Raw genomic sequence first — 22,678 nt, forward strand, 5'->3', positions numbered from 1 at the left:
TGCAGAGACCCTGCTTGATGACTTCCTTCTCACGTACACAGTCTTCATGACAACTGACGACTTGTGCCAGGCGCTGTTGAGGCAATATCCTTCATTAACTTCAGGATGCTGTGTCGGCTTCCTCTCAGACAGATGTCTCACATTAGGAATTAACTGCCTTTCTTCATTTACTCAACCCCTCGGTAGAGTGTGGCTGTGTTAAATATTCATGTCTTGATAGCCAAGGTGAAAGATGAAATGAGACAGACTAGGCAGGGGGAACTGGAAATGAATGCAGAGCTGCTGTTTTCACATTCTACGTCGTGGGTAAATTGTGCTGTCGATATTATGTTTTCTTCAAACCTACATCTCAAGACTTCAGAATCTGGAGATGAATTTGGCCTGCTGGGTAAACACCAGAGTCAAGAGGTTGAGTGGATTGGCAATAACTGAACTTAGAAGACAATCAGTCAGTTAGTGCCAGACCATGTGATGGGAAAATATACATATGTGATAGTGTGTTTCTGGGCAAGTATCCCGGGGGAGACAAGGATTCCCCACTTGGGAGGTCTTACCCCCGTAATCAACTGTCATCGTTTCAGAGCTTTGTCAGGGCACGCTGTCTTAGGATGATGGATGTGATTAGAAGGTTGATGACCAGTTAAGGAGGCTTTAGGATTGCATACACTAACTAGAAGAGATGCAACAGATCAAAGGCTGGAAAGCCACGCCAAGGAAAGGCACTCAAAATTTCCGAACGAGTGTCTTGCCTCACAACGTTTAAGGAAGAGTTTTTTCTTTATCATTAGTCAAGCCATGATAGTTACAGGAAAAGAGGAAAAGAACATTTGCATAAGTGGAAATAATGTAAGATAAATCTTTATATTATGCCTTTCAAGAGAAAAACTAGAAGAAATGATACTTCAGTAGATTCTTTTTGTGTTTGCTTGAGTTTGTTTCACAGGTAGAAATCAAAGAAATCAGATGTCCTTGATGTACTTTTTTTTTTTTTTTCCTGAGTTAGTTGCTTTAATTTCATGGTGACATAACAAGGATTATAAGTATTTTTTCTCCAGATATAGCCATTCTGAAATGTTCAGGGTTAGCTATTACTTTTCTCCTCTATTTTATTTTTTTATTGAAGTATATTTGATTTACAATGTTGTGTTAATTTCTGCTGTACAGCAAAGTGATTCAGTTTTTTATATATATATAGTAGTATTCCATTGTATATATACGTACCACATCTTTTTTATCCATTCAGTCCTTGATGTCCTTTTGCAGGTTGGGGAGACAGTGACTGAATTATGTTTTAAAATAGTTACAAAGCCTGATACAGAATTGATTCCTATTTTGCAATTATATATCAGCATTAAAGAATATAGAATCCTGTCCAGTAACCCCAAAACCTACCTGTGTTTGGTATCATAGCATTTTCTATTTCTAGTTAACTTTTCAGTGTGTCCAAGATACTCAGAATGATAATTTGGGGGGCAAAAATGCTAGGTTGTTTTGGAAAGCGCCAAGCTTCTGTCTCATTCCTAAGGCTTTAAGCATGTTGCCTTTGAGGTTGTTATTTTTATATAATTTTAACAGCATAGTTAACACATAGTCATTGTATACAAATTGGGAAATGCTTATAAGTACAATAAAAATAATTCATGTTCTCTGAAATCTCATTACCTTAAGAAGCCACTGTTAACTATCAGTATATATCTTTCCAGGTAATGAATATATAAATAAGCATAGTTAATAGAAATGGATGATCCTATCGTATACTTTTCTTACTTGCTTTCCTACTTAACAGTATACTGTGAATGTCTTGTGTCAGTAAATATAGTGCTGGACCATCAGTTTTATGGCTATAGAAAAGCCCGTTAAATGGATATGCAGTAATTTATTTAACTGTCCTCAGTGGTTGAAGCATTTAGGTTATTCCTATTCAATATTTTTTTATTCCAGTGAAAATGAAAATTAGCAGCCCTTTTTTACTTACATTTGCACATTTATCCATTTTTTTTTTCACATAAATTCCTAGGGTGAGCTTTTGAATCATATCACAAATTATGCTCCAGAAATCCGTGCTCATTTGGCGCTACTTTAGAACGTGAATTTCTGATGATCAAAGTGTATCTGGCCTAGTTCTGATCTAACTTTTATGGAAACAGTGTCCACCTATGTAGTGAGGCCAGATCTCTTGGAGCCCATTAATCTCTTGTGATTAGTGGGCCACCTAGGGTGTCTTGGAGGTGGCATTAACCCATGCTGCCTGTGGAGCTATGTCAGCAGCTGTCAGTTCTATGGTCCAGTCCTTATCCTCACGGCCTGCCACCATGTTATGTAAATCGTTTTCCTGGGCTTACCCTCTTCAGTGCACACCTTTTACTCTCCCTACACATATTCTTTTCTTCCTGCATATTCAGGTACTTGTAGATTTTTTGGAAAATGTGCTTTAGCATATTTTGTGAAAGCAAGAATAAACGGATCTCTTCATATTTTTCACTTGCAACAACGTAATTTTCTTAACCATTTGCACCTATTCTGCTAAGAAGTATCAAGGCAAAGAAGAAAACTCAGATGTTCCTTGTCGGAAACGGAAGGTCTTGCATCTTGTTTCCCAGTGGATTGCTCTGTACAAAGACTGGCTACATGAAGATGAACATTCAAAAATGTTTTTAAAGGTAATGTAAAACATCCAGTTATTGAGTAATTCTTTTATGCCAAATGACTGATTTCAAAAATCTCATTCGTAGGTTACAGTCATTTAACTTGTTTGTAATATTGAAGTTATGATTCAAAGTATTAATTTGTTTTGACCTCTGAAGCCTGATATTCCTTACATAGAAGAAGGCAAGTTTTATAGTCACTCATTTAAGGTTATTTATTTTATATAAGTCATGGGAATTTTGACTGCAAATGAAATAATTAAGGAACATAAAATAAAACTTACTTTAAAGCTTGATACTGTTTAATATGTTGAGATGTATTATAACTTTAAACTAACAATTCCCATATCTACAATAATGGGATAAAACATTTATCATTTAAAACCTATAGTGACAATGTATACATTGTGAAACCTTTTCAGGACCTGGTATAGTTTGAGACATTAAAGCAATAATAACTTATAAAATAGATACTAACCTAGATTTACATTTGAAATTGGATAAGCTGATAAATGTGTCTAATCATTAGTAGGCTGCAATATCTTTTCAATACCGATGATTCTCTGGAGATAGTTTGTAAACAGTTGGATTCTTTTGGCCACCAAAACCGTATTAGCTGTGCAAGTTAACACAGAGAAGGGGTACAGTGGAATTTGAGCAGGGAAGAGTTCTATTTCAGAATAGGCAAGTATCTAAACTGATTTTGCCTTTCGTGAAAGAAATCACTTTGATTTCAAAATTCAGATATCACTTAGACATCCAGTTAAAAACTGGTTTAAATCAAGTCTCTGACTAAACTAATGTTATTTTCAAAACAACTGGGTAGTTTAATTCAATGGATTTTTTCACTCTCAAATGGTTATGTGGATATTATTTCTAAAAATATAGAACAGGCATGGAAATTTTGAGTAGCCAGCCGGAGATCTCTTAAGTTTCCACCTTTCCCTACCTATAGCCTGTAAAAGCTTCCACAGAGCCACACCAGGTGAGCGAGGGGCTAGGAGGTGGAATCCCACTCAGGATCTCATTGGTACCTGGTTTAACCCCCAGCGTTCTGGATTCCACTTATTTCCCTGAGCAGGTTAACCACTCTGTGAATCTTAATCCTTACAAAATAGGCATCAAACCAATTAAGCTGAAATTTTCTTTTTCCCCTAGACCATATACAGAAATGTACTGGATGATGTATATGAATACCCAATACTTGAAAAAGAACTGAAAGAATTTCAAAAGATACTTGGAATGCACCGTCGTCAGTAAGTAATTTTCCTCATCACAGTTAGTAAAAGAAAGCAGCACAACATGTGATAGAATTGGGGGTGTCTCATATATATCATTTTGAACATTTTGAATCTGAGATTTATCTTGATTCCTTAGGTTTTCTAGTAGTAAATATTTGTTTTTATATCTCAAGATGAATGAACACTAAATCAAGCTTATTGGCTATTTTTTTTTTAACCCTGTTTGGTATGATAGAAACAAACTGAGCCATGACAGTCTGGGTACATAAGAACAATTATCTAATAAATTACTATTTAGTTTTAAAAGTGTAAATGTTTAACTTGTCATTTGGGGGAACTCATAGCTATCTCTAATGAATAGGAAAAAAGTTTTATAAATAGGTCCCAGCAAGTCATGGTGCATTTTTAAAGTTCAATTTTATGGATTCCCTGAAGTTTCTTTATCAATTCAGAAAAATTAAAGGAAAGCATTTATTCAGTGACTTTTGTCATATCCAAGGTGTATCACTAAGTTATCTATCATTAGTCTTTCATATTGCTAATACCTGACTTTACTCTGATTTACCACTAACTCTTATTAATTTTGGTAAATGAAAACATCAAGTCATTATTCAGTTTTCAGATATAGCTGCAAAGTTAATCTGAAGGGAAAAATTGTTCTCTGATTTACAATGTAGTTTCTACTTTTTAAACGTAAAACACATCTGTTGTCAAGTTGTGAAAAACTTCTATTAAGATTTCAGCAGTCACAAATGCACTTCTCATAGGAAATGTTAATTCAGGCCTTTCAGATTATTGATTTGAGATTTAAAGCCTGACTTAATTTTAGTAAAGAGAGATCCTATGTAGTAAAGGGAGATCTTGACTTAATTTTAGTAAAGGGATATCCTATTTAGTAAAGGCTATATAAAGAATTTTAGGGTGCAAACAAATTATGTATAAACCTCAGTCCCAATCAGGAAAATCACACATTTAGGAATACAGAAATGAGTTGCAGGGTGTTAGAAATGAATGTTGTGAATTTTGGTGGTCTTCTTTTATCACAGTCTACACTGTAATAAATTTCGATAGCCTAAGACTAGTATGAAAATATGAACAAACAAATGAAGCAAAAAAGAAAAAGAAAGAAACCTTTACATCAGAATAATCCCCTACATGGAAGTTGATCTATGCTGTAAGGCAGGCCTTCTTACAGTTGGGAAAATTTAATTCTGGTTTAGTACACATTTAAATGCATTAAATAAATTAATGGAATTTAATACATTCCATTTAAAAACTTACATAAAACTGGGAAATAAAAGATTTAAGTAAGAAAGTTGTCTGAGACATGATTCTTGCCTCTTTGGTACAAGGTGATGAAATATGTCTAGATCCTGGAATAAGATTTGAGCTGGGGACCTGCAGAAGATCCCCCAGTTCCACCACACATAGAAACATCCTGGAAAAGATCTGCCTTGGCTGACTTATTTAGCTATCTAAAGAACAATAATTTCACCTAAAATCTAGCCAAATATGAGAAAACTTAGAGTTTCTGTGGAAATAAATCCAGTTATTTCCTCAATGCTCCATTTCTATGGGTAGAAAGCAAAATATACCTGTTGAATAAATAGCTTCTTTTCTTCCTGGTTCACTGGAAATCCAGAGCCCAATGTCAAGTGTGTTATGCATAGTAAACTAATGAATACTGTGTGTTTTATCTTTCTGAAAAGCAAAAACCTCTGCCCACTGCCTGAAAAGGAGTCTCTGTGACAATCACTACATTATTCTGGGTTTGAGACAAAGACTGATGTCTTGTCCTTTTCCTTTCAGCACTGTAGATGAATATTCACCGCAGAGGAAGGTAAGGCCGCCCCTTCTGTCTGAAACGGGGTGATCTGGTTTGGAGGCCTGGCCTTGGCCCACTTGGTATTTCTTCATAATTAATGAACGCTGCCTCTAGCAGAGGAGGGCCAGGTGGGGAGCCGGGGGCTGCACCTTGCCTCCCCGCTCCTACCTCACTTAGCTTTCCCTGTGCTTGTGCAGATTCAGTTTCAGCCAGGTGCCCTTGACTTTATGACATTTTGAATTTTTGTGGTGCGTTTTGGAGTCTCAGAGTTTCCCCAACATCCCCAGAGTGATGTAAATTTGATTTTTAGTCATTGATACAAAGATAGAAAACCATCTATGCAAGACTCTTGCCTGCAAGAGTAAGGAAGTCTTGTAAGAAAAAGGTTGGAACCCTTCAACCCAACAGAAAGAGAGATGGTAGCCAGAATGAATGTGTTTCCTCTTCAACTTGGGGGGGGGGAAATGCTAAATGAGATGTCAGGCACAAGTTTTGTAGGAGCTGATATATCAGGTGATGGATAATCATAATGAATCATGTACCTATTTCTCTTAAGCAAGTCATTGCACTACAGCAGAAGTATGAAACTATCTCGACGTGGCTTTATCCAAAAGCAAGGTTGCTGTTGGGATGGGGAACCCATGTCTTTCTCAGGAGAAGAAGCTATGGGTGTTTGTAGTAGCCAGGGTTAAAAATCACGCCCATATTCTCCGGCATGTTGCAGAGAATCATTTTGGGGGCTTTTTCCCTTGGCCAAGGTCTATCATGTTGCTCAGACTCTCCACCTCCACATGCATTAATTGAGGCAACTCCCAGTTTATTCCTCTAAGATTAGATGGGTGGATTTCATATTAAAAAAAAAAAAATTGGCACGCCCTTTTGGAACATGTTGCAAACAGCTCTAGTTTTCCAAAGGGCAGCAATACATTCATTCATTGTTCTTGTTCTCCCTTCTTGCAGAATAAAGCCCTTTTCCACCAATTCAGTCTTAAGGAGAACTGGCTCCAGCATAGAGGAACTGTGACGGAAACAGAGGAAAGTGAGTATGGTTTGAACAAGGGTCTGGGGCAGGTGGCGTAGCAGCTGATCACCATCGTTCTCCGAACCTTTGTAGCACTCTGAAGGTGCTGATGTGCTTTCTTTTTTTTTTTAATTTAATTAATTAAGTTACTTATTTATTTTTGGCTATGTTGGGTCTTCGTTGCTGCACGCAGGCTTTTCTCTAGGTGCGACGAGTGGGGGTCACTCTTCGTTGTGATGCACGGGCTTCTCATTGCGGTGGCTTTTCTGGTTGTGGAGCATGGGCTCTAGGTGCACGGGCTTCAGTAGTTGCAGCAGGCAGGCTCAGTAGTTGCGGCTTGCGGGCTCTAGAGCACAGGCTCAGTAGTTGTGGCGCACGGGCTTAGTTGCCCCGCGGCATGTAGGATCTTCCCAGACCAGGGATCGAACCCGTGTCCCCTGCATTGGCAGGCGGATTCTTAACCACTGCGCCACCAGGGAAGCCCCTGGCGTGCTTTTCTACATTACTGTTTTATAACGGAACCGGAAATGGTTTCCTCCTGTTTAGATAAAGGTTGAGTCAAGGGCAGAGCTGGGAAACACAGCAATTCAAATGTTCATGCTATTGTGACTTGGAGACTTTCTCTTTTAATTCACCTTTCCCGACAGCGCTGAAATTTTAAGTGTGGACGTTGAATATTCAACTTATTGAATGTTTAAACAACAAAATGTCACAGGATACCTCTTCTGTTCCATTGTTTGTGTATAACCAAACATGATGGCACTCGTTGGGGCATAAGTGTCACCTGTACCAAGTGGAGGAACGAATGGAATGACCTTACCTCCTCATCTCTCAGTTGCTGACCTTCCTTTCCCATTTGTCTTACAATTAATTGTATACTTTTCCAAGCTGAGTTTCAAAGAGTCTGAGTATTTCAAGACCCCCCCTCCTCTTTTTGTTCATCATTTTACTGAGCAAGCTGTAAACTTTCCCCACATTTAGTAGTTTGTAGACTGCATCTTTGCCTTGCTCCAAAATTCCGTCTTTTTGTGTAAGGAAAGAAGCCTTTTGTCTCTCACAAGTCTGTTGACAACACATAAAACAGCTATTTGTTAGATGCTATGCTTTTAGTGACACACCCAACCAAACCCAAAACAAAATACTGTCAGTGCCTCTTGGTGGCATGTTTACTTTGAGGTTTGTACTAGTAAACCCATAGTTTGTCTTTTGCTTCATTTGCATTTCTGTGCAAACATTCCTGGGTTTATTTTTGTGGTGCCATTTAAATTGCATATGAAATTTCTCTAGGACCTGCACTCCCCATTTTTTTTTTTTTTTTTTGCAATCTAGAAGAGAAGAATATCTAAGTATATTATTGTCCTTCTGTCTTTAGTAAAGAAGCTGGTGTTTTATACATTCAGAATGGCTGATACAAGAGACAAATAACGTGTCAGTTATTTGCATTGCTACAGTTTCTGCTATTAAATCATAAAGAAACATTTTTTCCAGGGCCCATTCACCCTAATAGTGATAATGTCCTAGTAATAATGATTAGTACCACAGACAAGAAAAAGGAAATTAAAAAGGCTGGAAATGTGACCTCCATTTGAAAACTAAACTCACTACCACCTTGATATGGGTGGAGGGACGGTGCGCGGAGGTTCATTCTTATATGAGCAAGAAAGCTGAAGCCAAAAACCATAGCAAGTGACAGATTTTTTAGATAAGCTTATGAGAATTCAAATAACAAAATGTGGTGGTCTTTACTGAGCCCACTGTGCCTGTCCAGAGGTGAAGTGTAAAACAAAAATGTTTGAATTAGACGCTTTAATAGACTGCTTTGGGAGATCACAGTAACCCTCAAAGAAGGGACTCCGAAGTCTAGTCCCTGTTGCACAGATCCCACTGTGCTGTGGCCCAGGCTGCCGCCACCCTGAGCAGACGCTTTTGCATGATGTGGGTCTCTCACTACAGTATGGGATGCTTAAGCACTACTCCACCTTGCTCAGCAGCTTTATCACGTCTCCATCTCACATGTGTGCAAGCTCGCATTGCTGTGCCCTCAGGCACCCATGTGCACACATATATATGTAAATCTAGCTGTGTCTGCTCTGTGCTACAGGGAATAGTGTGGCGGGTGCCTTGATTTGGGTGAAAAGTCTGTACCTCACGGCCACAGTTGTTCTCTGTCTACTCACAGTTCTCTCACCTCATGCAGTTTTCTGTCACGTGTATATAACGGAGCACTCCTATGTCAGCGTGAAGGCAAAAGTTTCCAGTACAGCCCACGAGATCCTGAGAGTTGTGGCGGAAAAGATCCAGCATGCGGAAGAGGATCTGGCTCTGGTAGCCGTCACGTTCTCTGGGGGTAAATTATTTTCTGTCTTTGAATATTAATCTTTCACTGGATTGCCTCCAGGAGGAGAGAGTTGACATTTTTATGGAGTAAACGTGCAGCGCGTCCCTTCTGGGTCTGCAGCTGGTTGACCACTCTAACAATAAGAAGCCGCCTACCAGAGGTGTTTCCATGACAACAGTTGGGTACTGTTGGATACTGAATTTCCTCCCCAAGAACTGAACAGAGAAGCGCGCCAGTGTTTTGAAATATATTATAAAGCTTTACATATTTTGTACTCTAGATAAGCCTTCTGTTTTCATATTTAAATTAACTTGGGAAACTGCTAAAGGATGAAATTACTTTCCGAAGAAAAAAGAAAGGCAGCCTTGAACTAGTCATTTTGCTGGCTGACAGTTTAATACATAAAGACTCCCTATTGAAGGAAATAAAAACTGTACAATAAGCTGAAAGCTCACAGGCAGTGTTCCTTCGGGCAGACATGGAGAGTGAGCCCTGGTTATAGTTTTTGCCTCTGTTGGGCCTTATTTATCCTCAGAGAATGGTTTATTGTCTGTTTTGAATAAGATCACACAGATTACAAGCTGATACTATTGATCTGTGTGACCTGAACAGACCCCTGCATTTTCACTGGAGCCTGTCAGATCTCAGTGTCACTGGCCTCCTTTTTTGGCTTACGATCTTTATTTAATATCTCATTAACCCTGAGAAAAATACAAAGAAAGTGACTTAGTCCCAGTAGTTGAAAAATGGGAGTACTGTGTAAACTAATCAGCCAGAGATGGGGCGGGCCGGGGAGGGGGGAGCAGATAAAGGGCATTCCTGTTTACCCTTTGTTATCGTTCTAGAGTCAGGAGAAGAAGATCAGAATGTATTGTAGTTGATGCGAAAGCATTATGTGATGGAACATTGCCTCTTTCGCTTTGTTACTCAGAGGCAGGTAAAATGGTCCTACAAGCTAGTTGATTACATATTCAAACAAATACAGCCCACCTCCCCTGTCCTAGTAAGTGAGTCGCTCCTTCCTCTCCCTGGGCGTTGTACATCCCATCAAAACATTCTCTAAAGAAAAAGAGCAAAAATTTCAGAAACATGTGGACTACGTGAATTTTAATCAGGGAGTAGTTGAACGTTTCATAAAATATATTAGGTATTCCAGATAAATATATTTGTATATTAATTTTAAGTGACCAAAGATATTAAATGATTCTAAACAGTATTAAGCTTCATCACAATCAGCATTTGCCTCTCAAGGCAATACCATTACAGAAAGTAATCACTGGGTCCCCATGCAGACGGAAGGTGACGGAGAAAGAAGGACCCTGAGAGAACCTGGTGGCACAGCTGAGACCCACACCCCCTTGGAGGCTGACTCAGAGTCGGCCCAGGGCCACACGTGAATCTGGGAATTAATGAGTGCGTCTTTTACTACCCAATATCTGTTTGATGGCTGTGAAATACGATTTTTACACTCTATTAGATTCATCTCTCGTTCTAATGTGTATAGACTTATAGCTAATCATCACTAGCAATATCAGTTTATCTCTTGAATTATCTCATAGGTTTGGAAATATGCCATCATTTTCCATCAATTAGTAGTTTTGTCTGTTAAGAACCTTTCTGCCTGCAGCTTCATATCCCCCAAGCAATAATGTTCTTATGAAGAAAAAAAAGCCCACAGAGCTTAATGTATTCCTTGCTCTAGTTATGTACTTTTTAATAAATGTTTTAAATGCTACATCAAAATGAAATGACAGTGAGATCTACAGTTATTTTCTTTTTGTTAAAAAAAGTTTAGAGATGTTGGCCATGTTGTAGGTTTTGTGGACTTTTCTAAAAGGACTGGTACTATTACCCTCACAGCTTGCAATAGGTTTCTAGCTGTTTTGTACCCAAGTTAGGTATATATGTATGTAGTAACAGAAACCTACCCAGTTACTCAGAGCTTAAAATCCTATCACTTTTCATCGTTCATGGTGTAGTGACAAATCTGAAAGTAAGAAAAACACTTCTTAGCAAATGGAAAAATTACTGTCTGAAAGCCATGGCATTTGCAGAATGCAAATTCCATAGCAAATGCAGAATGGCTCTTATAAAGTCAGATATAAGGTATATATGGGCACACAGAGGGTTGCAAGAAATTGTAGCTAAAGAGGGAGGAGATAGAAGAACGTCAGATCCCGGCTATGTGGGACCATTTACTGCCGACATCAACAGCCCGATGTGACAATACTACTGATCTTTGCAATGCTGGGCCATAAAGAATGTATTCGAGTATCATTTGTGTACTCTGTATCAAGCAGAAATGTTCAAAACAAAATCTGGCTCTTGAACTGATTAAGTTTTCTAGAAAAAGAGATGTGGCATATTGTATTTCCAACCATGCTGGGTAAGTGGAGGACTACCTTAGGAGAGGCTGATTATGTCACAGTGGAATAAAGTTGAGTATCACTTTGGTCGATTCCCATCTGCATCTTGTAGGTGGGGGGAGGACATTTTTCTATGAGAAGCCTATTGTGCTATAAGGGCCCACCTATGGTAGAAAAATGGCCAAAGGACAGGAACAATAGGGGAATAAAATAGAAGAAGAATAGATGAAAATATTCACCTTGACTAGTAGTCAAGAAACACAAAGTAATCTGAGAATCTATTTTTGATTTTAGCAAAACAGTAAACTTATTCAAAGGAATGGTGAGCGTTGGTGGGTGTAAGAATTGGAAAGCAGTTTGGCAGCTTGTATCAGAAACTTTAAAAATGTTCCTTCGCTTTGACCTAGGAATTCCACTACTGGGAATCTATCTTAAGAAAATCATCTATAAGCAGCCAAAGATTTATGCACAAAGATGTTGACTTTGGCAATATATATATGGCTGCTGTAATAATAGATCCCATTTATCAAACCCCTGTTATGTGCTGGTCCCTGTGCTAGTGTTTAGCATGGTTCTCGCTATCTAATTTATATGAGCAAAAAAAACTGGAAACCATTAAATGTTCAACAACAGAGGAAAGATTAAATGATGGCATAATAGACTGTTACATAATCAACTACACATGACGTGACATTATAAATAATTTTGACAAGTGGGTAAGTACTTAAAATGGGAATATAAAACCACATAAGGAATAATTACAAATACGTATATCTATAGTGATTATTAATGCAAACATATAAATAATAATTGTGACCATATGTACATGTGTGTACACACATATTTGCATAAAGATCAGGATGGAAATATACTCAACTGTTACCAATATTACTATCATATGGTTACTTTAGAGTGATGGGATTATGAATGAATTTTACTTTCTTCCCTAAGCTGTTCTGTGTAAAGAATGACCAAATATTATAAGAATGAATCACAAGAGGGTACTTCTTTATGGATAACGAGCATTGATTATCTGGTATCATTGTATCGCGTATGCAGAACGGAATTAAATCTACTTCACATCCCATTTACTTTTAAATATTTTTCTCTGGCAAATTTCACTCTTTAGATGTACTGTGAATGCCTACTAGGTGTTCTTGTGTTCTAATTACTCTTTTTTGTAAATAAAGAAAAGCATGAACTTCAGCCAAATGACTTGGCCATCTCCAAATCCCTTGAAGCATCTGGTCGGATATATGTCTACCGGAAAGACCTGGCTGACACTTTGGTGAGTACCTTTAGCCTTGTACTTGAAACACACAGACACAAATGTCAGACTGAGCACATGTATTTGTATGTTTTAAAGTGAATGTTAGAAAAATACATCAAGCTGTTTCCTCCTGTAGTCAACAATACACTTTTCAAACAACACTGCTTTTGCAAATCAAAGGCAGGCCCCTCTTTAGGGACTCTCAACCCCTCCTAAGTCAAACGCTATTTCTCTCTGAGTCCCTCTGAAACAAGGGATTTGAGAGATATGACTCCTTCTCTGATGGAATCTTAATTCCATTCTTCTTTTTTGGTGGATATGTAGAGGTTAGGCTGAGGAACGCATCCTGTGTGGATTTAAAGGGAAAGAGACTCTGTCCTTAGTACCTGTCCACTGGGTACACTCTGAGTGTGCCATTCCTTTGAAGAAAGGGTGGATGGTTAGCCTTCCCTGTGTAAAATGGCACATAACAGTGGAACATCAGATGCCACTGAAGCGTAAGCGTATGAAGAAATGTAGAATCCACACTGTGTGTTATTTTCTGTCCTAAATTTAAGGACACTTACGCCTAACTAGCTGATTTGTTGTTGTTCCTGTTCCCAAAAACCTCGGTCTCATGGTTGCTTTCTCAACGGTAGGGTCAGGCGTCAGATCCATCGCCCATAAAAAGTGGGCTGTACCAGATCGTGATTGTATCATCCAGACTCATGGTCCTGGTCTGTTCCATGGAGTCGTCACAAGGATGGGTCTTTCCAGCTGGCTCCTGTTGTATATATAATGGAGGAGTCTGTATACCATGTGGGTTAACCAAAACTGCTTATACTAAAAGTATCTTATGTAAAATTATCTGCAAGATATCAAGCTACCATTATGACATTAGTCACTCTTACCTTCACACTTTCTACCAGGCATGTATGTACTAAGTAATTGACATACAGTATGTCATTTAACCTTCCTGCTAACCTTGTGAAGTTCAGAGAGGCTGAGTGACTTACTCTAGCTTCCCACAGCCAAGCCAGGGAGAGGGCTAGGATTTCAGTCCAGTTATATTTGACTCTGGAGCTCCTGCACCTTCCTCCTTGTACGTGAGGGAGAAAAGGAGAGGGAAACCCTTTGTCTTACTTGGGATTTCCCGATTCTGGGTGTCCTTCTCCAGGTCACCAGGCCTGTGTCTATACACGATGTAATTCCACCAGTGAAACTTGACAGACAAGATGCACAGCATCTTTGAGTAAATAATGAGATGGATGTGACTGCCCGCCGCCCTCCCCCACACTATGTGAAGGAGAAGAATCTAATATGCAGTTGCCCTAGGCTCCTGGTGATGGAAGGACCCACACTCTAATCGTCTCCCACCCCCCAGCCCTCACCCGCCACACCCAGACTCCTCATGCGGTTCCCTCGTGTGCGTTCCCAGAGCGCTCTTCTGCTGCGGTCGAGGGCCTCGGAAGGGTAGAGGGCAGGCCTGGGGCTGTGTCTTGTGGGATAAACAGGTGCTGTGAATTCCGTGTTGAGCCAGATGCTATCCCGTACTTGGATGCTTCCCCCACCAGCTTTTTGCACCACCTAAAAATTTCCCATTGGAATCAAAGTTTAGGTGATTTCATCTCCAAAAGATTTCAGTTGAAATGGAACATTGTAAGGGAAGGATAACATGTGACACCACTCATATCCTCTGTGCTTGTGCATAGATCAGCCTTCGTGGAAAGCAGGAATCATAGCCCTGAATGAATGGAATAGAGAAATAGAAAGTGTTTCTTGGAGAGGGCAGTGGACTACCTTGAGTAACCAGAGGGCAGTGCCAGGATAGGGGGCACATTTAGGGAGAAGGTAGGAGGGATAAAAAGCCAAGTGAAAATACCCTTACACCTCCAAATTACTAAGCAGAGATCTGTGTTACTTCCCAAGTCGTGGCTCTTTGAATGTCTTCAGTGCAGCCCGGCGTCCATCTGGTCCCAGTCTAGCCAGACCAATCCCTGAGAAACCTGGGCTTTCCCCCACCTCAGTGTTTGCATGCACATCATTCATTCAGCCCTTACAGAGCTCCACCCGTATCCACACTGGGGGTACAGGGACAATTTGTACCTAAACCTACTCTGAAGAGAATCAAGTCTGTGGAAAAGCTTGTGAAGGTCTTTTGTCATTTTTTTAAATTAGGAAACGTTTACATAAATATAAGAATTCAAAAATGCTAATAATTTATTTTGCAGTTCAAAAAATAGAGACTAATATTTGGATTCTGAAATAGTCCCTTTATCCTGCTATGGCATTTATTTTTGCAAAGTCACCTTCTTTTTTTTCCCAAGTCATTAACTATTTTAACGTCCTTAACTATTCAAGTCAGATGGGAGAATTTATATCTTAATTAGAAAATATCAAATATTTTAAAAAGATGCCAGATAATTTTAATACGTTTAACAGTGACAATAGATTTAAAATTGTGGTGGCATTTAATAATTTTATGTCGGATTTTAAGGAAATACTATTATTACCAAACTCATATCCATTTGTGTAGGGAAAGCAATTGATACTTTAAAATAATCATCCACCATGGTATAAATGAAGTAACTTATTTTTTATTTCCTGTTTAAAATTTTTTTTTTTTTTTTTTGGCTTTCCATGGGCATTTTAATAAAATTTGTAAATGTATGTCTGGGATGAGACTCGTCAAACATATTTTCTGTAAAAGCCATGTCTGTCTTTATTGAAGTACACTGTGACATTTCTTTTGTTTGTTTTTGTACTAACCCTGTTGGCACATTAATTCTTACCAGAAGCCAAAGTGACTTCAGGGCTTTCACTTTCATTATGTTGTCTGCCGGGGCAGTGTTTTATAATCAGATTTGTGTGTGTGTGTGTGTGTGTGTGTGTGTGTGTGTGTGTGTGTGTGTGTGTGTGTGTAGGGGGGAGGGGCAACTCAGTGAAGTATCATTGATCACATTCTACAGCTTCCAAGGCTGTTTGCTAAATTGGTTGTAACTCACTGAAAGTGAATGGACCAGGGAAAATATTAAGTGCGCTCAGACAAGATTTTTTTTCTAATGTGGGTTTCTAATGCCTTTCGATAGCCAGCCAATTCAGTGCCAAATATTTCGGAATTTACTGAGGATTCTTTTACTTTTGTCTGTCACCTTAGAATCCTTTTGCAGAAAATGAAGAATCACAGCAAAGGTCAATTAGGATTTTGGGAATGAACACTTGGGATATTGCCCTGGAATTAATGAATTTTGATTGGAGCCTCTTCAATTCAATTCACGAGGTAAGTAAGGAGGGAAATGATAAAATAAATGCTAGTGCCATTATAACTGTGAATTCTTTTTGAAGAATATTTGTGTGTGTGACTGGGTTTTAAGAAGATCCATCATCTGGTGATCTAGTTACGCTTTAGGATACCATGGCCCAAAAAAGATATTTGGGGACTTTAAATATATTAAAAGACTGACCCAAACCTAGGAAAATCAGAATACATGATCATGCTTTATTTGCACCTAATATTATACAATTGGATATTTGTGTTAATATAGTATAAATATGCTATATTTTGTTTGAAAACATGTATTCATATGTATATATATATATATATATATGGAGGTCTAATGGGGTGGAAGAGGCATTTTACATTTGATACCTTTGATATTGGCATTTTTATTTTTCCATGAGCTTTACAGAGCTTTACAGTACTTATATGAGAAACACATTTATGTTTGTACCTACATGCACACACACACACACACACACATTCCCAAGAACATGCTATACATTTAGACTATGCTGCAAGACTTCAAGTACTCTATTGAAAATTTTGAGATATATTTCAAATTTTTATGTCCATCACCCTTTCCCTTGAGGACAGCTTAAACATTTATAAAACAGTAGATGAGGGGTAAAATGCTACTGACAGTTGATGAATAAATGTAGCCAGGGGAAAGGCCCACAGGAATCAGGAGATGAAAAATGAGGCAGCTCTGTGCAACAATATGTTGCATTTGCTTTGCTGTGTAGTGAAATGTTTCATTACAAGAAGGCCTTTCCTCCTGAAGAAGGAACTCATGCCCAATTTAGGGACCCCCAAGCTTCACTTTCACTTTGGAACGTTTTTTAAATGTCCTCATGTTTTCTCACCGACAACATTCCAACCTGATGATCTAAATTTGAGCAAGTAGTGAACTCATTCAAGCTAAATGACTTGTGACTTTGCAAATGGTAGTAGAGTGGGGTGCGTCCCTGCTTATGTGCTTATGCCATAGGAGAATGTGAATTGCTCCGTAAAATATACACGCACACCCCTCCGGTTAGAAACAGATCTCTTCCATTGCTTTGCATATGGTCAGTCTATGTCACTAGTTACTGGTCTGACTCGATTTTGTCAGTTTTGTACCTTGTCCTGATCTTGCTCTCTTTCTGTGATTTGACAATGTCTTATGTCAGTGGTTCTCAAAGAGTGGGTACCCAGACCAGCATTATCAGCACACCTGGGGACTTGTTAGAAATGCAGATTTTGGCCAGACCACAGACCTACTGACCCAGAAAATTTGGAGGGTGGGGCCCAGCAATCTGTGCTTTAACAGGCCTCCAGGTGATATGGATTCACACTGAAATGTAAGAACCCTTGTCTAGAGAACCTACCTGTGAGGGTCTATGGTAATGATAGTCATTTGCACTTGAAGTTGCTTATAGAACAAGTTTGGGAAGTTTGGATTTGATTCAGCCTGTGACTTAAACTTTAGAATGTCTTAGGTTTTCACGAAAAATGTCATCCTTGCATTCTAAAAAATTACATTTATGTAAGGCTTCTGCGTGAAGGCATTTCTGAAAGTCAAGATAAATTATCTTGAATTTACTATATTGTTATTTGTTATATCTAACATGTTATGATATGACAGTGCCTACCTGAAGTAGCTCTTAAAAATGAATTGAATTTTGTATCAACTTGACTCTGTGCTACAACAATAAGCACTTGTATGAATACATTGTCTTTCAGCAAGAGCTGATCTACTTCACGTTCAGCAGACAAGGAAGTGGGGAGCACACAGTGAACCTGAGCCTCCTGCTCCAGAGATGCAATGAGGTCCAGCTCTGGGTGGCCACGGAGATTCTGCTCTGCAGCCAACTGGGCAAGAGAGTGCAGCTGGTGAAAAAATTCATCAAAATTGCTGCTCAGTGAGTTTCTAGTGGTAAAAAATGCAATTCTTCTCCTCTCTTTGAGAGGGTACATTATTTTCCTTGTGATGATCAGAAGGGATGAGATGCAGAAGGGTACTCTTGAGTTAAGTGGCCAAATGATTGAAAAGGTCTGTTTTTGAATATTTCTGACTTCGCCTTTGAAGTATTTATATCTTAAAGTAAATGTCAAAATACTAGACCAAAGCACTCTGCTCTATGCTGTAGAGAAAAGCAGGCAGTGCACATATGCCCCATCGTGCAGCTAAATTACCCTTGTAGCCAGGGGAGCTACAGTAGGTTAGGAAAATGGGGGAAGGTGATGTGAGGGGGGTGAGAACCATTGAAAGTCAGATGCATTTCACGATTCTGCTTTTGGCTCCTTGATGCCCAGAGTATGAACTTTGCAAACTCCTTAGCAGGCCCTGCAGTGTCTGGTCGCACCTGACCTCTGAGCCTCACCCCATGCTGCAGCCACTCTAAATGGCTCTCCCTTTCCCACGCACACCATCATCCAAGCCTGGACCTGTGTTGCTGGCTCTGCCAAGAATGGCCACTTCCACCCAGCAAATTGCTGTCATTCTTCAAGACCTAGGTCGTATGTTGCTTCCTTCCTAAAATCATTCCTGACTTTCAAATGCAGGGTCAACTCCTCCTTACCCTGACCTCCCCCTACCATGCACACATGTTTTTTTTTTTCCTTTTTTAAAAAACTTCTTTATTATATTGATTAAACTTACCTTTTTATATAGAATTCCTTCAGTGGACTGTGTTAGCTTCCAAAGGACAGGGACCATTTCTAATCAGTCACTGTACCTGGGGTGCCTGGTCCTGAGCTTGGTAAATAGCAGTGACTCAGTAAAGTCGGTTGAATGACATTGTAGTAACTTCCTGGGAGCATCTCTTAAAATACCAGATTGATATCCTGAAACCACTCTTGGGACAGCTTCCCAACAGAAACAGGCAACATGAATCAAAATCTTTCCCAGTTCCTTCTACCTTCCAGTCTTCCCATTTTTTTTTTCTCCTTTGTTTTTCAAAGTAGTTTTTATATCAAACCGTTTCTGAGTACATGTCAGTGTAATGTATTTAGGAAATATGTATTGATCACTCATTCATGTTTGCACATCCATGCAAGGTATTGTGGGGAAATCAGAGTGAGCCTGCACTCAATCGGCTGGGGGGATACTTTCTATAACTCATATGTCTAATTTGCAAAATAGAACCTGAGGGTGCCCGATGATGAGATGAAATTCTTTCAGGGGCTTTAGAGGATGGGAAGCTTATATGCGAAGGGTGTGGGAAAGGAGGATTAGAAAAACATTTGGAAGAAAGTAACATTTTGAATTCTGGGTAGGAATTCAAAAGAGCACACTGTCCGGGGAGGTCAGACTCATGAGAGAGAAGTAGAGAAGTTCATCGGAGGCAGAGAGCATGTGGTCAGAGAACCTCATCCAGTTTGGCGAGAGCGGAAGGTATTTGTAAGGAAGTTGTGGGAGACTGATCTAAAAAGGAAGATGGGACCAAATTGTAAAGGATGTTGAATTTCAGAATGAAAAGTTTAGACTGAATTGAGAAGGCGGTAGGGATTCTTTGAAAGTTTTTGTGCAGGAGATGGACGTGATCCAAGTTGTCCCTCAGGAAGGTTGATCTGAAAGTAGCACATAGACTGAACTGTTGGTGAGGAGACCCCAGAAGCAGGATATTTTGTTTACTTAGGTGAGAGATAATGGCGGTTTCTGACCTGGTGTTTGATGTGACTGGTGATGGACACGGAGAGATAGATAACAGATATGCCTAAATCTTGGACTGCTTTTACGATGAGTGCTCCTTTTTTGTTTGTTTGTTTGGCCAGTACATTTTCTATAATAGCCTGTGACATTCTTAAATGTGAGGGTCTTTGTGATCAAAAACTTTCTTATAAATGCCAGTTACTTGGTGAAATGGGACGTGAATGTCCTAAGGAGTAAAATGACACCACATAGCTTAGTTCCCAGTATACGATTATATCTGTCCTCAGGGAAATGAAATATGTATATTCACATCTTCTCCATATGGCCCCATGCTCTTGAATTGTTTGCTGTACTGGTCTCTGTCCCTGGCCCGTAGAACAGAATGCCAACAGAAACATAAAGTTAAATTCTTCATAATCACACTGGTAGGAATAGCCAAGGGAAAACAATCATTTCCGTGATCACGAAGTGGCTTCCCTGCCTAAGGCATCCTATTTGCATATTCATGTTTCCTTCCTTCTTACCAATCCCATCCCCCCACCTCTGTGGGTTGAGTGGATTTTATTTCCTTGCACAAAGGAGTGTTAGACTGACAGTAAACTGGAATGTTTTAGTGTCAGTCTGTTCTTACCTTGAAATGAATGAACCTTGGTACAGGAAGGTTCCAGATGGGAATGGTAACCCATATTTGTACTGTATCAATTCATCTTATAGAGAAATCATTTCTATATTAATTTTTTTTTTTTTTTTACAGATTCAGATGTTAAGTATATGTGGGTTTTTGTTTTTGTTTTTGTTTTTTTAATTTTAAGTATGACTGAAAAAGAGATCTGAACGAGGAAAATTGTTTATGGGGAGATAAAAGATAAAAAGATGAGACTTATATCTAAGATTTTGTGTGAATAAATGATTCTGAATACAAAGAAGAATAATAAACTTTTTATAATGACTAATAATAAAATGATTTCCCCGAAAAGTCTTGTTTTCAGCTCCAGCAGTTGCTGTCTGAAAGGCTTGCTGTGTACTCTGCATTTGAGTGATGGGCAGAGTATAAAAATGTCTGGTGGGCCATGACAGAACCAGTGGGGCTTCCATCATGCAGTAAGGTGGGAGGACTGGGAGTAAGGGGAGGGCATCCAGTGCCTCTGGCATAGGGATGGGGCACCTCTCGCTGACCTCAGCGTCTTGGCAGGGGAGCCTGGCATCATCGCGTCAAGAGATGGAGCTGACTCAAGTCTCTTCTGGCTGATGTGAACTTGCCAGAGTGTGATGAGACAGAAAGGGTGGAATGAGGGAAGAGAGTGGCGGGAGGGAAGCAGAGTTGTAGTGTTGATGCCTTGAGGCACCAGTTTCTCAGAAACAGGAAGATTTCTAAACCATAGACCACGGAAGTGTCCTGTTTGTTTGTTCATGGAATATACCAAGCAGGGTCTACCCAGGAGACAGTTGGCAGAAACCAGCTAAAGGGGCCAGTTAGACTGAATGTCAGGTCCTCTTGCCCACCGGGGAACTATAGGCAGAGTCCAAAGCTGGGCAGGAAGACTGAAAGGAACAGATCATGCCCAGTGGAGACTCCGCAGTGAGGGGCTTGCACAGGACTGTGTTCACCCAGGTATTTTGGACACTAGGTGCATAGGTAGCAGTGCCTTTCCAGGTTCCCCTATTAATGGAGCTAGAATTTCCAAAATGCTCCCATTGGGTGACCCCCACTGCCTTGATACCCACGCGCATCTGTACTGGGCAGTGTCCAGTCCATGAGGCTGGCTCTGGGAGCAGGCAGGTTTAGGCAGGACCGGCCAGGGCACAGCCACCTCTATATATGACCACTTTAAGGGCCCAGAACAGTTTCCTGGCTCTGAATCAATGCTCCTGTACACACCTGGGCGACTGGAAATCAGTATAGTTTCGAGACACAGAAGTTTTTAATCTGTGTTGAGAACCTTTAAAGTCATGATAGCTTTTGATCGATCATGTAATGACTAGAAGTCTAACTTAATTTTAGAAAATCATAAATACAGGAAGAAGTTTTGTTCACAAAAGATATTTATTGTAGCATTTTACATTGATTTGAATTGTATTGAACTGAAAATAGTTTAAATGTCTACAACAAGGGAATAAATAAACAAATTATGAAATAAGTTTTTGATGAAGTGTTCTATAACCATTAATGGTAACAGTGAAGAATCCATAATACATAACATGGTATAAAACTGAAAAATCGGGATACAGAGTTGTATATACACTGTTCCCAAATTCCATTTGAGACATTGATGGAGATGTCATGGAAGAGATGACATGTGAGGGCAGCTCGATCAACACGCACTAGGTACTTGTTATGCCTCTGACTTACTGCTAAGCACTTTCATCTTTCTTCATATTTAATTATTAAGTCCGGGTAGTTTTAAAATTTTCAAATCTTTCCTCAGAGAAGTTGTTTTCTAATACATCCCAGGTTAAGGAATATCTGGAATTCACAGGCTGTTCCGGCCAACCTGGAGGCCCACCCTCCCTCTGCTTCATCAAGCCCCTCTGCTGGCTTTGAAAAGTAATGGAGTTTTTTGACTGATTAAGTTGAAGGGCAAGATTGACGTTCTGCAGAGCAGATAACCTTCCAGAGTGAATGGAGCTCAACATGGTCTTATTTTGCATTTTATTTCCTTTATTCCTTAAATGAGAAACGTGAGACAGTGTCCCCATAATATATGCCATATTTTAAATACATACATAACATAGTAGCTATTTTGTTGAGAGCAAAGAAAATATGTCTAAATGTAATGGGAGGGGGACCTGTGAGATAAGAGGGCCTTGTTTCTCAAAAAAGAAAGACAACATACAGATTATAGATACAGAATCAGGAGCTGTTACAATGAGTATGGGATATATACAGAAACATGAATGTAAGAGCTTTCAGTTGAAATTGTCAGTGCATCCAAAATAGATTTTTAAAAGGGAGGAATCTTTTGAAGTATCCAGAGGGTGTCAAGAACACAGATCTCTTCCTAAAGGTAAGGAAGCATTTGGAATCCTTTCATTTGTGTTGAGGGGATACCGCCCCATCCCACAGGGACAGTCAAGACTG

The 22,678-nt window shown here is 39.4% G+C and overlaps 1 protein-coding gene across 12 annotated transcripts in view; it reads left to right on the forward strand.

Moving 5' to 3' along the window:
- The window catches only part of RAPGEF5 (Rap guanine nucleotide exchange factor 5), a 219,801-nt gene that overhangs the window by 171,057 nt on the left and 26,066 nt on the right, over window positions 1–22,678 (forward strand). For 10 of the 12 annotated variants that reach the window (XR_014246424.1, XR_014246425.1, XR_014246426.1 and 7 more), the window contains 9 exons: window positions 6–84; window positions 2,516–2,660; window positions 3,804–3,901; window positions 5,696–5,726; window positions 6,672–6,750; window positions 8,912–9,079; window positions 12,627–12,724; window positions 15,843–15,965; window positions 17,688–17,866. Coding sequence is in view for 8 of the 12 variants with exons in the window: in XM_082398268.1 (XP_082254394.1) it covers window positions 6–84; window positions 2,516–2,660; window positions 3,804–3,901; window positions 5,696–5,726; window positions 6,672–6,750; window positions 8,912–9,079; window positions 12,627–12,724; window positions 15,843–15,965; window positions 17,688–17,866 (1,000 nt within the window). In the remaining 4 variants the exon portion in view is untranslated. The remainder of the gene's footprint in view (window positions 1–5; window positions 85–2,515; window positions 2,661–3,803; window positions 3,902–5,695; window positions 5,727–6,671; window positions 6,751–8,911; window positions 9,080–12,626; window positions 12,725–15,842; window positions 15,966–17,687; window positions 17,867–22,678) is intronic. The other 2 variants (XM_082398270.1, XM_082398269.1) reach the window with 1 other exon arrangement.

This window comes from Balaenoptera borealis (genome assembly GCF_965194805.1).
Source record: "Balaenoptera borealis genome assembly, chromosome: 7".
NCBI classification, from domain to species: domain Eukaryota; kingdom Metazoa; phylum Chordata; class Mammalia; order Artiodactyla; family Balaenopteridae; genus Balaenoptera; species Balaenoptera borealis.